Genomic DNA, 13,396 nt, shown 5'->3' with positions numbered 1-13,396 from the left:
CTTGCATTAGGAGGAACCCAGGGCCAACCGCACCAGCATATGGTCTCACAAGGGGTCTGAGGATATCATCTCGGTACCTAATGGCAGTCAGGCTACCTCTGGCGAGCACATGGAGGGCTGTGCGGTCCCCCAAAGAAATGCCACCCCACACCATGACTGACCCACCGCCAAATCGGTCATGCTGGAGGATGTTGCAGGCAGCAGAATGTTCTTCACGGCGTCTCCAGACTCCGTCACCTCTGTCACATGTGCTCAGTGTGAACATGCTTAATCTGTGAAGAGCACAGGGCGCCAGTGGCGAATTTGCCAATCTTGGTGTTCTCTGGCAAATGCCAAACGTCCTGCACGGTGTTGGGCTGTAAGCACAACCCCCACCTGTGGACGTCAGACCCTCATACCACCCTCATGGAGTCTGTTTCTGACCGTTTGAGCAGACACATGCACATTTGTGGCCTGCTGGAGGTCATTTTGCAGGGCTCTGGCAGTGCCCCTCCTGCTCCTCCTTGCACAAAGGCGGAGGTAGCGGTCCTGCTGCTGGGTTGTTGCCCTCCTACGGCCTCCTCCACGTCTCCTGATGTACTGGCCTGTCTCCTGGTAGCGCCTCCATGCTCTGGACACTACGCTGACAGACACAGCAAACCTTCTTGCCACAGCTCGCATTGATGTGCCATCCTGGATGAGCTGCACTACCTGAGCCACTTGTGTGGGTTGTAGACTCCGTCTCATGCTACCACTAGAGTGAAAGCACCGCCAGCATTCAAAAGTGACCAAAACATCAGCCAGGAAGCATAGGAAGTGAGAAATGGTCTGTGGTCCCCACCTGCAGAACCACTCCTTTATTGGGGGTGTCTTGCTAATTGCCTATAATTTCCACCTGTTGTCTATTCCATTTGCACAACAGCATGTGAAATTTATTGTCAATCAGTGTTGCTTCCTAAGTGGACAGTTTGATTTCACAGAAGTGTGATTGACTTGGAGTTACATTGTGTTGTTTAAGTCTTCCCTTTATTTTTTTGAGCAGTGTATATTCGAATCACCAATCTCAAGGTGGAGTTTCCCTCAAGAAAATGTATTATTTGTACAGAGATTGGTTAACATAGTAGTATTTACATATTCATTCCACCCCTCAACCTTTTTTTTTTTTTAAAGTCACGCTAAGCTAGACTGCCTCAAATCCAGACTTAATCCTGATAGATCCTGTTTAGCATTCAGTTTAAAAACATCTACCTCTTCAAAGACATCCAGAGAGATTATGGAAGCTCTCTGCCTGCGGTACGGTGCTGTTCCTTTATACTGTAGATACACACAGAAAAAGAGAGAAACCACCACACGAGAGGAAATTTCTCAATTGCCAGCAGAAAGGGACAATCCAAAGGCAGAGAAGGACATTGGGGAGGCGGAAACGTTCAGAGAGATAGAAATAACACGTGGTATTAGCGTCAAGCAGTTTTTTCCAAACCTATACTTGAGCACCCCTCGCTGTTTCACTTATTTGTACTATTCCATAACTAGCACACCTGATTCAACCGATCAACTAATCACTAAGCCCTTGATTAGTTGAAATCAGCTGTGCTAGTACTGGAATGGTTCAACTACTATAAGTGGAACATCTAGGGATAGTCGAGGAGAGGTTTTGGAACCACTGTATAGCATAGTTTGCAATTAGTTTAAAACACATTTCTCTGACTGATATGCTTTTTATATTCCATTGTTATTTCTCACACACAGAATAGTGTGCTTACTTCACTTCAAAACATATACAGCAAGGGAAGCTACTGAAGCCAAAATGGCCAATCAACACTGAAATGGCCCATAGCAATGTTGATTATGAACAACTGGGGACAGTGATGGGAAAGTCAACCCCAGAGGCATATTCCTTCAAATCAATGCCTTTTAGTGGCCATTTAATGCTGGTAGGCTATTGTAAATTATGAGTGATGGCAGAAAAGCTTTTTTGGCTCAAAAGTCTATCAAGCACATCCTTTGGCAAGGGTCACAGAAATTGTACACTTATTTTTGACAAATGAGAAACTGTTTTTGGGAACAACCAACCCACTCGAGGTTCTGAATTTGATTAGCGGTCCATCTTTATTTCTGCGAAAAAGGATGATTTAATTATGATAATTCTCAGACGACGAGGGAGACTGACAGAAATTGTGAAATGGAGACATCTAGGGTGTCCACCCACTCTGCCCAGAGTTGGTGAAAACGCACTTTGGTGATGACATTTCACTTATTTTATAATACATTTTACGAGGACAAATACGATTCATCAAAAAAAGTTGAATTTCGTAACCTAATGCATCTGATAATAAGCACCGAGCTCTGCAGCTTTCTCTCCAAAACTTTGAGGGTTTTACATTTTGGTCATCTTCCAAGTTGTTTCTGCAGGTCGCAAATAGCAAAATTTGCATGGCACGAGCTGAATAAAATGTTAAACGCTTTGAAAAAAAACAAATTGTTGGCATTTCTGAGATACGCTTGTTTGTGAGAAAAAAACTTTGCATTAATATTCACAGTGTATACTAAAATATTAAAACGTCTCAAATCAAAATCCATCTTACCTCTATTATTGGTTTATGGCCTCTGGATTTGAGAAGAAAGATGACGAGTTCAACGAAAAGCCTGCCAGGTAGCCTTAATTCTCGCATAGCATCCAGCCTAGCTGACAGGATGCTATTTTCCAGATTTGACAATTTTTTTAATATACTTATTTTTTATCCGGCCTGATTTAGTCACCCTAATTTTGACCGTCCTACAAGGGTAAAAAAACACCAATATGTTTTGAATGGATTTTTTGAATGGTTCTTTTAGAGGATTATCTACACAATTAACATTATTTTACCTATTGGTCGAAAGATATATTTTTGATTAGACACCCTAAGACCTCTCATGCTCAACTGGCGGACAGGATCCGGACCGGGATCAATATGGAACAAAAAATTAACTACAAAAAAAAAACAAAAAAAAATACAAAAAAAAAATAAAAACAAAAAAAAAAACAAAAAAAATAGGGCTTCGACCCATGGGATCATAAACACAAATAAGACATGGAAGAATGCATAGAATTGCAGGAAATTAGCTTTAAATTCAGCAAAGAAAATCTCTGCCCCATGCAAAATGCGTAAAATTGCCTTTAAAACTGCAAATTCTCTCTTCACCAACAAGAGGGGTGTGAACAGTTTGGGTCACATGAGTTGCGAGGTGGGAATGTTACTACGCTGATAAATTACATCATCCATCCGGACCTTTGCCACCTAGGAAATTTGTGACCGGATTTTCTCAAATAGTACTTGAGTAGCCCTGCCCTAAGATATCATGCAGAAATGTATGAAAGATGTTGAGTACATTATAAGTGTGTACAGCACCCTGACCCTGGGGGATGCCTTTCATAAACAACAATTACAGTCTGAAGTGGGAAAGCTGCACCTCCATGATATCAAAATAATTACATCATATGGCCGCAGAGCACAGTTGTGTGACCAAAAACACCCCTTTGGATGAAATCCTATAATTACACAGCACCATGGGAAGGCTGAGAGAGGATGATTGGAGGGAAGGTAAGAGCAAATAAAAGGTTAAGGCCAACAAGTGAAGGCTCGCCTACAGATCTATATATAAAAAACAAGTACTGTAGACATACAAACCAACAGACCCACACAATACGTGCTTTCGCCTCCTTTCCAGGCTTGCTTTCAGTGTAATGAGTCCCCCTAGATGTAACCTCATGGTTGACCTGAGATGTGCTGATGAGACACTTGAGCCCCAGCTCTCTGAAGAGAGGAGGGAGGGGGGCAGCAGGGGGAGGCTAGGCTGACAAGTTGACCTGTCCCCCCTGGGGGAAAGCTCTGCTGGGCAGGCAGAGGCTTGAGGGGCACGGACCTGCGAGAAACTACTGGCTATGGAGGTGCTGGACTGAGGAATGACTGTGTGTGTGTGTGTGTGGGGGGGGGGGGGGGGGGTTGTATGATGGGAGATGAGCACAGCGCCGTGACCTTTAGGGCGACTCCTAGCCCACGTTACCCAGTGCCTCTTGATCACTTGCTCCTCCCCTCACTAGGAAAGTGCAACATCCACTCTGCCCTGAAGGGCTTCACTTAATAGTGTGGATATAATGACTTTTTCCACAAGGCTGGCTGCTGCGTTGCTTCTACTGCATACACAATTACTCTGGGTGGAATCGGCAAAGTGTAATTATCAATTTGTTAAGAGTTGAGTAGTTTGGTTCTCTGGAAAAACCTCTGATGTATATAACAAATAGGTGGTGCAAAGGCTGGAATGTGTGCGTGTGTGGACATTCACCAGGACTATTGCAATGCTATTCCTCCCTGCCTGAAAGGCTCTGGTGTAGCTAGCGGGTGCCTTTAAGACGTCGGCTGCATGCTGCAGTAGGGGGATTGGCTGATGGAGCCTGGGCCTTGACTTGCCGTATGGGATTACACTGGATTTCAGGAGGACATTACACAGTCATTTTATAGCAGAGACAGAATCAGTGGGGTTTTGCCCATAAGGGAAATCCAAGCATAAGAAGGCACACTTGTCCAATTGCAATTAATCGACTCAGACACCTAGCGATATCACCTGCCCCAACCAGAATGACAAATAGGTGAGCAGGGATTTGTGATGAATACTGGTATCTTTCTTTCAATCATCAAAAATGTGTGTGATGGGAGTTGGGGATTCAGATTGGGGGCAGACCTACGCAGAGGACAATATGACTGTATTATGACACCAATTGAAAGGCTTTCATCATAGTAAACAGTACACAAACCACAATACCTGCAGGGAACCTAGTTTGCACATGAAAAGATATGACTATCAAAATGTTATAGCAATTGCTCCAAAAAAATAAGGTCTATCTTAACAGAATGGTTAATCAATTACAATAGATTGGATGTACACTACAGTATATAACAGTTAGACGCAACAATGTCAGAAATGTTAGACGCAACAATAGACCCCCCCCCCCCCCCCCCATCGTAGCTGGAATCTGACAGACAGCAACAACATTTGTCAGTGTGTGTCATCTCAGTTGTTGACCTGTTAGTTCTTAGGCCGCATTAGAATTGCTTACTGTAATGCCTCCTAAAAGGCAGAGCGATGCAGGAGAGGTTTGACATCAGCAGCCTGTCGGGGTGCGTGAGCAGAGAGTCGCTAGCAAAGCAGCTTGACAGCCTGTCATGTCACCCGATAAGCTTGAAGGTTTGTAAATAGTAATTAGTAAGCAGATTGTCACTGACCGACTAGATTGTTTGAAATTATTCTGTGGGTTTGACATGCATGTCATTGTTATAGGCTTGACATGTAATTTTACAAGACATTTCGTTGTTATGATTTGGGACATCCCTTTCAAAACCAGTATAACCTGTCTATAAATATCTTCTGGCATTGGTTTGGTGTCTCCAGAGGGACATACAACGCCATACTGAGGGACAAATACATTGAGAGAAATAAAAACACAGCAGGAGACTCAAAATAACTCAGCCCTCCATATGCAAACAATATATAATACAAATTATCTCAGGACATGTTCTTATAACATGCAGCAGTCATGAATCACTCACTTACGGGGGAAATAATATGAGGACTCCAGTACACAGCCCATTTGTCGAGCAGGCTCAGGCCATTTCCTCTTCCAGAAAGGAAGATGGGGAGAAACAGAAACACACACAGAGAGGGAGAGAGAGAGAGAGAGAGAGAGAGAGAATGTGTCTTTAAGGGAGTCCATAGGCCAGACACAGCGTGTTGGGACTTGGGAAAGTCACCCACTGCTTTTCTCATGACCCCTGGCCAGCTTGGAGTCTGCTGTAGCTTGTGGGACAGTGCATGCGGGGAGTCATGAAGCAGAGCAGCAGGAAAGTGCTGTCTGTCTGAGGCATTAGCCTGGGGGATGTCCTGTGTGGCAGAAGCCACTAGTTGAGCTGCGTTTCATTCCAAAAGGTTGCCCCCTCCCTCTCTGCCCACGTTCTCTCCCCTCTGTGGATCAGAGATCACTATAGGTAGGTCTAAACACAGCAGCTCTGCTTATTGTCTAATTGCTTTTCCTATTCAGTTTTATCAGAAACTGATAGAGCTATTTTCTGGGATTAAAGGCAGCCGAGGACAACTTTAACAAGGGGCGGAACTGCTGAGGACGCTTGCTAACGTTATCTTAGCACTAATGCTAGCTGCCCTCACATAACTGTGTGAGAGGCAAAGCACACAACTCAGGTGAACTCATTTCAATCTCCCCAGAGGTCCAAGGATGCATCACAATGTGAGATACATGGCCAGAGGCAATACACAGGATTACAACTGTCCACAGTTCTCTTGGGCTCCAGATTGGACAACCCACATTTTACCTTGTTAGAACTAGTGACATGGGTTGGTGTTCTTTCTGTCATTACATTTGTAACAATTAGTCCAGATAAACCCACAATCCCCTGTAACAAATCAAAAGCATACCAGTTACTCGAGTCCCACACAAGGGACCAGCGACTTCAAATGTGGCCTGTAATCCAGGCTCTAAACACCGTTAGGCAAGCCTCCAGTCCATATTATTTTAAGAAATAAACAATTAGAGATAAGGCACAGTTGTTATAACTTTGATAGATTGCATTCCAGAGGATGGGTGGGGGTGAACTCAACGCACTGCAGCAAATACAATGGAGGGAGGAAACCAACTGCGCCATACGATGAGAACACGCCAGGCAGAGTCGTGTTCATTAGGCACCAAACCAACGAAAACAGACAAACAGGGAGGGACTACCCGGACTTGTCCAATAAGAAACATTGCATGTCCTAATGATCACTACCTAGACTTTAAAGCATGTTGTATCTTGATGAGGGACAGATATGTGGCTAAAATAAAGTCCAGAACCTTCCTCACTATTAAAAACGACACTGAATTCTAGAGAGTAGGTGAAGTGGTACACATGACACTCTTCCCCAGGCACACCTTTCCTCTCCTGGAGCTCAGAGGGATCTAGGCAGCCCATATGGGATGACCTTGTTAAATAAGTTGGTCCTTTGTAGAGCACACCTGGAAAACAAATGAAGATATTATCTTACCAGGGATGGTGTGTCTGGAATGAGTGTCAACTAGCATGTTGTTTCCTCCATCTCATTTTAAACTTGGTCTAAGTATAGCATTTTGAATCCTTTATTGTCCATTAAACCAGTTATCAATTTGAGGAAGTATAAGGTCATTAAAATTGGGTCTAATTATTCATTAAGGATTTTTTCCCATTAAATTACAGGTCCAAATTATCCAGATAACCCTGAACCACCTCTTGCGATCCGACTGAAAGAGCAAAAAGCCTTCAATTGTAACAATACTGGTACAGCTTTCCTTTGACCCACCCCTACCAACTCCAGTAATTAGGAAAAACAAGTCCAGGCACATCAAGTAGCGAGACTTTTTATAAAAACACATTTCTTCAGTAATGAGATTCAGTAAAGTACTGGATACAATACAAGGTAACTGTAAACAATTACAACACATGAGACTAATGGCATTCAAATGAGCAAAACCAAAATGACTAGGCTCAGACTTAACAATCCTAATTGATTTAGGGATCTCAGGAAAATGTAACTAGCACCATGCAATAGATGGTCCTATTAAAATATGATTACTGTATGTTCTATAGGGCCTGACATGACATGTACTGTTGGCTGCTGTGTTGAGAGGACAAAGAGCATGGCCAAGTAATTTTATTTTCCCTCCAAAAATTAAAACTGTAATTTCCATGTAAAAGCACCCATGAGCAGTTTATAGGATCATATCAAATTTGGTCTTGTTGGTGGCGGACCACATTAGAATAATAGCCAGTGTGCAGAATAATACCCAAACGTGCAAAGCAGGATATTACATTTTTCTACCTGTGTGTACTTGTTCAGGATACATCCTCATGAAGAGAATGACATTCATATCCGTAATTATGCATTTCTGTGTAGTACAGATTAAGGACCCATGATGTCATTCTGTTACCAGGTGTTGATCCACTTCACTTACTGTAGTTCAATAAACAAGAGATGTTCTCAAACTCAAAGTGTCATATCATAGCTCACACCCCATTCTTTCTGCAGACATCTTTGAATCTTAATTTGGAGTAAATGTTTAACAGTTTATGGAAATGTGCTCACATAAACTGTGGGAGATTTTACTGTCATTCTGCTACCAAACTTTGCATCTTCAATGTTCCTCAAGTAAAAGTATTTTAGTAACATTTTCAGTGGCAATTGTTCAAAGTAGACTTCTGCATATAGGTGTATGGTTTGCTAAACTTTGCTTGACATACATTTTAAAATGTGAAAAGTGAGCATTACTCTGTTACAGTGGAATTGCCCAAACCTAGATTCTAAAAGGTCCAACTGAGCAAGAAGCTGCGATGAAAAAAAAAAACAATTCTGGCTACTGGCTTAATGTCATCTTAATGGCATTGGGTGCCACACAGTTGCTGTGAAGCAGTGTGTTTACAATACATTAGTCTAATGTAGCCTACTTTAACTCCAGACTTCAGTTCCAAGACACTAGTTTTAACAACTTCACACACAAAACGAACCCCCGCATAACTCAAAAATGTGACTGAAAAGGCAACAAAAAACACACGGGTTATCCTGTTTTCAAAGGAAGACAAACCGTTTCTTATTATAACTAATTATGAAACAACACAGCCATGGGAATGAAAGCATACAAGTAGAACTAGCCATCTTCCTGTTGTAGAGACACTATTCACAACCATTTCCTCCCATGTCTTGGCCCCTACAACTTAGGGGACACACCTGCTGTAGACGGTTGGTGAGTCAAACAGATAACTAATATATAAATCAGATGGGTTATTGTTCAGCTACCGAACAGTATTTTCTGCACTTCATACTTAAGGTAAGAGTTTGAGAAAGGATTGCACTAAACTTGTGTCAAGAAATGATTCCTTGGAATACACATTACTATTTGGCAATGCCACACCCTGATAAGGTGAAATGAGCTAGTGTGAGACTGCCAGCATCAGCACGAGATTGTTTTGGAAACAAAACACTTAAAAGGGCAGAGAATCCTAGGACAGATGTGGGAAAGAGAGATAGGAAGTTTCCACTACATCCCATGTCAGGTGAACACTTTGGTTCCTTTGAATTGTTTTACTGGGAAATAATGCCACTAGTTAAAAATGCACAATATCTGAAAATTCTGTCAAAATCTAAAAACAAATGGTAGTGTTAAGACTATTTCTACATATGACATTGTCCATAAACTTTATATAAAACGTTGTTAAATTGTAAGAGAAATGTCATTACGACCAAAATACTTGATGTTAGAACGCTTGATAGTGTGATATGAAACAAGACTTTGCTAAACAGTGTTAGCCCACTGTTCAGGCAGTGTCTGTCCATTTTATAATAAAGGGATTAATCCTCCCTGGCCAGAAGAATTATGTGTAACACACTTGTTTCAAATCCAATGGAAAACGAACAGGTGTTTCAGGTTAAATCCCCATGTCAAGTACGGGAACCTAATCGACTACTACTCCACAACAAAATTATAAATTCCACTATTAGGTCAAGTTTTGTACTGTCATTCCGAGGCAACTAGAACATTGTTTTATGTTGTCGGTGTTGTCAGCTCGAAGAACATGTTGGTTACAAAACACCTTGCATCCACATAGCCTAATAAACAATAAAACCACTACTTTTGAAATGATAAATTGAGTTATTTCAAACTCAAAATTACTATTGTCTTACCTGTAAAAAACAAGAAAACCGTGAACGACAGCAAGATGCAAAGTTTCCTCGAAGTAAACATCTCCATAGTTCAACATGCGCCTTCTGTTTGACCCACAGCCGCTGTTTCCTGTCTTAATGTATAGTCTCCCCGTTATCTGTGCGCAATTTCGCACTTCCTTGAACCGCCAGAGCAAAGACTAGGGGTAGCGAGTTTACAGTGGGCAATGTGACATTATCCGGAGTTAAATCATCTCGTTCTCAGCAGCAATTGACGTGAGAGTGATAAAGCCTCGCGTTGCGCGCAAATAATTATTCCAGCAGCCTACTTTGGCAAGTGTCCAGATCTTTTCTTACAAAAATGTCTTCGTCGACTTTCTCGTTCATGCTTCGGTCATCGTGAGAATGCTCTGCTCTGCCACCTCAACAACCGACACCTGTGCACATTAGCAACGTCACTCTTGAAATACTACGCACTTACAGGTGTAGTGGTTCTATTTCCAAATAAAGAAACCGTGTGTAAAATAACAATTCCCAATTATCAACTGGGTGGTTCGAGCCCCGAATGCTGATCGGCTGACAGCCGTGGTATATCAGACAGTATACCACGAGTATGACAAAACATTTATTTTTACTGCTCTAATTACGTTGGTAACCAATTTATAATAGTAACAAGGCACCTAGGGGGGTTGTGGTATATGGCCAATATACCACGGCTAAGGGCTGTATCCAGGGGCGAAAATCTGATATCAACTTTGGAGGGGACAATTACATTAAATTTTCTCAAGAGCAATTCCTGTGGGGGACACCAAAAGTAGTGCTGTAACACATAGCCTACATTGTAATATGGTAAATGTATATTGAGGAACCAAAGAAATAAGGTGTTTGCCGTACTCCTAACTAACGGTACCCAAAACTACACAACTAATCACAACAGCAATTCCATTGCCTTTAACAAATCTTAGTTCAGTCACCAGTTTAAGTTGAGAGTGGGGGTATCCATGGCATTTTCCAATTATGTTCCTATTTTACAAGTAAAAAAAATTGAGAACCTTTCATAATGTTGCCAAACAAAGACTCAACAAACTTACCTGAGACTCCCTGTCTCTGCCAGTCTGTCCCTGCATATCTGTCCCCAACTCTGCTGTCTGTGTGCCATCTGTTGCCTGCTCTGCCTAATGACATCATTGTGAAACATTTCCATTAGAATTTCATTTCTTTCTTATGAACATTTTATCAACTAGTCTTTGAGATATTAGGCTACTAGGGTTCTTACTATGCGTTTTGGTGTATTGAAAAATACTCTGATGTCCATCTTTTATTTTTCTGCCATTTTTCTACCTGGCTGGCTGGCTGGCTGGCTGGCTGGCTGGCTGGCTACACACACACACAGTGTGTAGGTTATTTACAGTAGGAGATGGGCTTCTATCATCTTCTATCATTCTATTTGGGCTTCGATCTGCCAACTAAGGAACTGGCAGTGGATCAAACCATTGTGAGGCAAAGGGTGGGGGGGTAGCAATCTTTTTAAACTTAAAAACGCGCTATTAAGTGTCTATAATCAGCACAATTGCTTTCATTGCGTATTATTAATATTATTTAAATTACATAGGTATGTTTCAGTGATATATTGGGGGGGACAAATCATATTTTTCCCAGGATGGGGGGGGGGGGGGGTCGTGTCCCCCCGTCCCCCCCGGGATTTCCGCCCCTGGCTGTATCCAGGCACTCTGCGCTGCGTCATAAAGAAGAACAGTCCTTAGCCCAGCCCTGGTATATTGGCCATATACCACACCCCCTCGTGCGTTATTGCTTAAATAGAACCTTGGTACATTGATTACACATTATTTTTGTATATTGCACATATAGGATACATATGATATATGTTATTAGCTGATTAAGGGTATACCTAGGCTACTGTTGGAGGCTAGTGGAAAATGCCTTATTCAGTTCATAGACACATGCGTTATTTATTTAGCTAGCCATTTCTGGACATTACTATCTAGACAGCCTACACACCTGCTGTGTGTGCTGAGTTCCAAATTAAGAACTCAATGGGGGCTGGCTATGATACAGTATGATGACAGTCAACTCCTTAATTTTTTTTTTACAAATGATTACAATATAACAAATCAGCTGATAAAGATTTTCAGACAATGGCCATGGTTAGCTCATATGTTGATACACACATTGAGGCTAATGCATAAGTGTGCAATCTAGCCAATTCCAAAATGATCTGGTCTATCCCTTTTCTTTCCCTCTCTTGAAACTGCAGTTCATGTTCTATTACTCCTTTAGATTTCTCGGGTGGCTAATGCAAAGAAACAAGCCTCGGTGGCTTGTCAAGAGAGCTTTGGCACCCCCAGCACTTAGCAGGCAACGTGGAAGTGGAGAATGTAGACAAGCCCAACCCTTAGAGGTGAATACCTGACTCACTCTGCTTTCTCTGAGGCTGGTCGGTTGCCATGGAAATACTGGTGAGGGTAATTCAGCAAGATTACTAAATTATTCGAGTCCAAGGGCTACTGGGTCGCATCTATACTTATAAAGAGTTGCCAATGTTGCCAATGGATTACATCGGGACCTCCCCTGAATTGCTACATTCAGAGGGTGGGTGGTTGTGTCAAGGAACATGAGCACTGTCTGAAAGAAAACCGGATATGTTGGCCTCTAGACAGAAAAAGCCAATATGTTGATACATTTTATATTCAAGTTCAGACTATTTTTGATGAATCTCCTATGCAACAATGCAATTGCCTCAAAGCCGATTCTCTACATATAGGTTTACTAGAATATCTTGTAGTTAGTAGATGTGAAGCCCATGCAGGCTATAAAGCAGGGCTGGCTCTAGCCTTTTGGGGGCACTAACTGAGATTTGGTGACCCCCACATAGTTTTAAAGTTCAATCCTGCAATTGTAGAAATTTTACCATGGGGCGTAGAAAAAAAAAGTATAGTTTTAAAGCAAGTTTTCTGCAATTCTAATTTAGCCATGGGGCAGAGAGAAAAATGTGCAATTTTACAGCTAATTTCCTATAACTTAACCCCATTTACCAGAGGGTGGAGAGACATTTTTGCCTTTTTAAAGCTTATTTCCTGCAATTTTACACATTCGGCATGACTTATGACATGTTAATATGATATCTGAGTGAGAGTGACTAACAAAATCAATGGGGGCCCCATGGAGGTAAGGGGCCCGGGGGCCACGTGCCCTGTGTGTCTGGTCATTATTCGGCCATGATTACAGCAAGTTTAGATAGCTGGCTAGAATAAGTAACCGATCTAAAAAATAAATAAAAATTGCTGAGTGACTGTCTGTAGCTATGTTTCCAGTAATTTATTTGTAGACATTTAGAAAGTTTTCATAGAAAATACATGCGACAATTGCCTGTTACAGTGCGATTCCATTTATCTATCTTATGTCAATGAAAAGAGCTGGATGTAATGTCACATTTAAAAAAATTATTTAAAAAAAACCCAAAAACCTACAGTGTCAAATAAAAATTAAATGGTTGAAGTGTTTCCATTACACATTTAGGCAAATTGAGCATGAATACATTTGCGACAGCCTGTATGCCCTCCCACCTATCTGTTTCATGTCTAAGGTAGCCCGTGAAAGCCAGCATGAATAGAATGCAATAATTGACTAACATTTGCTATATTGTAATAATTCTCATCTGCCAACATATTTCCACGGTCTG

At 41.8% G+C, this 13,396-nt stretch overlaps 1 protein-coding gene across 1 annotated transcript in view; it reads right to left on the bottom strand.

Moving 5' to 3' along the window:
* The window catches only part of esama (endothelial cell adhesion molecule a), a 66,719-nt gene extending 56,449 nt beyond the window's left edge, over positions 1–10,270 (bottom strand). Inside the window, exon 1 of the mRNA XM_014137197.3 lies at positions 9,718–10,270. Coding sequence (XP_013992672.3) covers positions 9,718–9,784 — 67 coding nt within the window. The 5' untranslated portion in view covers positions 9,785–10,270. The remainder of the gene's footprint in view (positions 1–9,717) is intronic.
* Between the last annotated feature and the right edge of the window lie 3,126 nt (positions 10,271–13,396).

Source organism: Salmo salar, chromosome 13 (genome assembly GCF_965601325.2).
Source record: "Salmo salar chromosome 13, fSalSal1, whole genome shotgun sequence".
NCBI classification, from domain to species: Eukaryota; Metazoa; Chordata; class Actinopteri; order Salmoniformes; family Salmonidae; genus Salmo; species Salmo salar.
The sequence above is the reverse complement of the archived record's forward strand: the minus strand, read 5'-3'. Positions and strand labels throughout refer to the sequence as shown.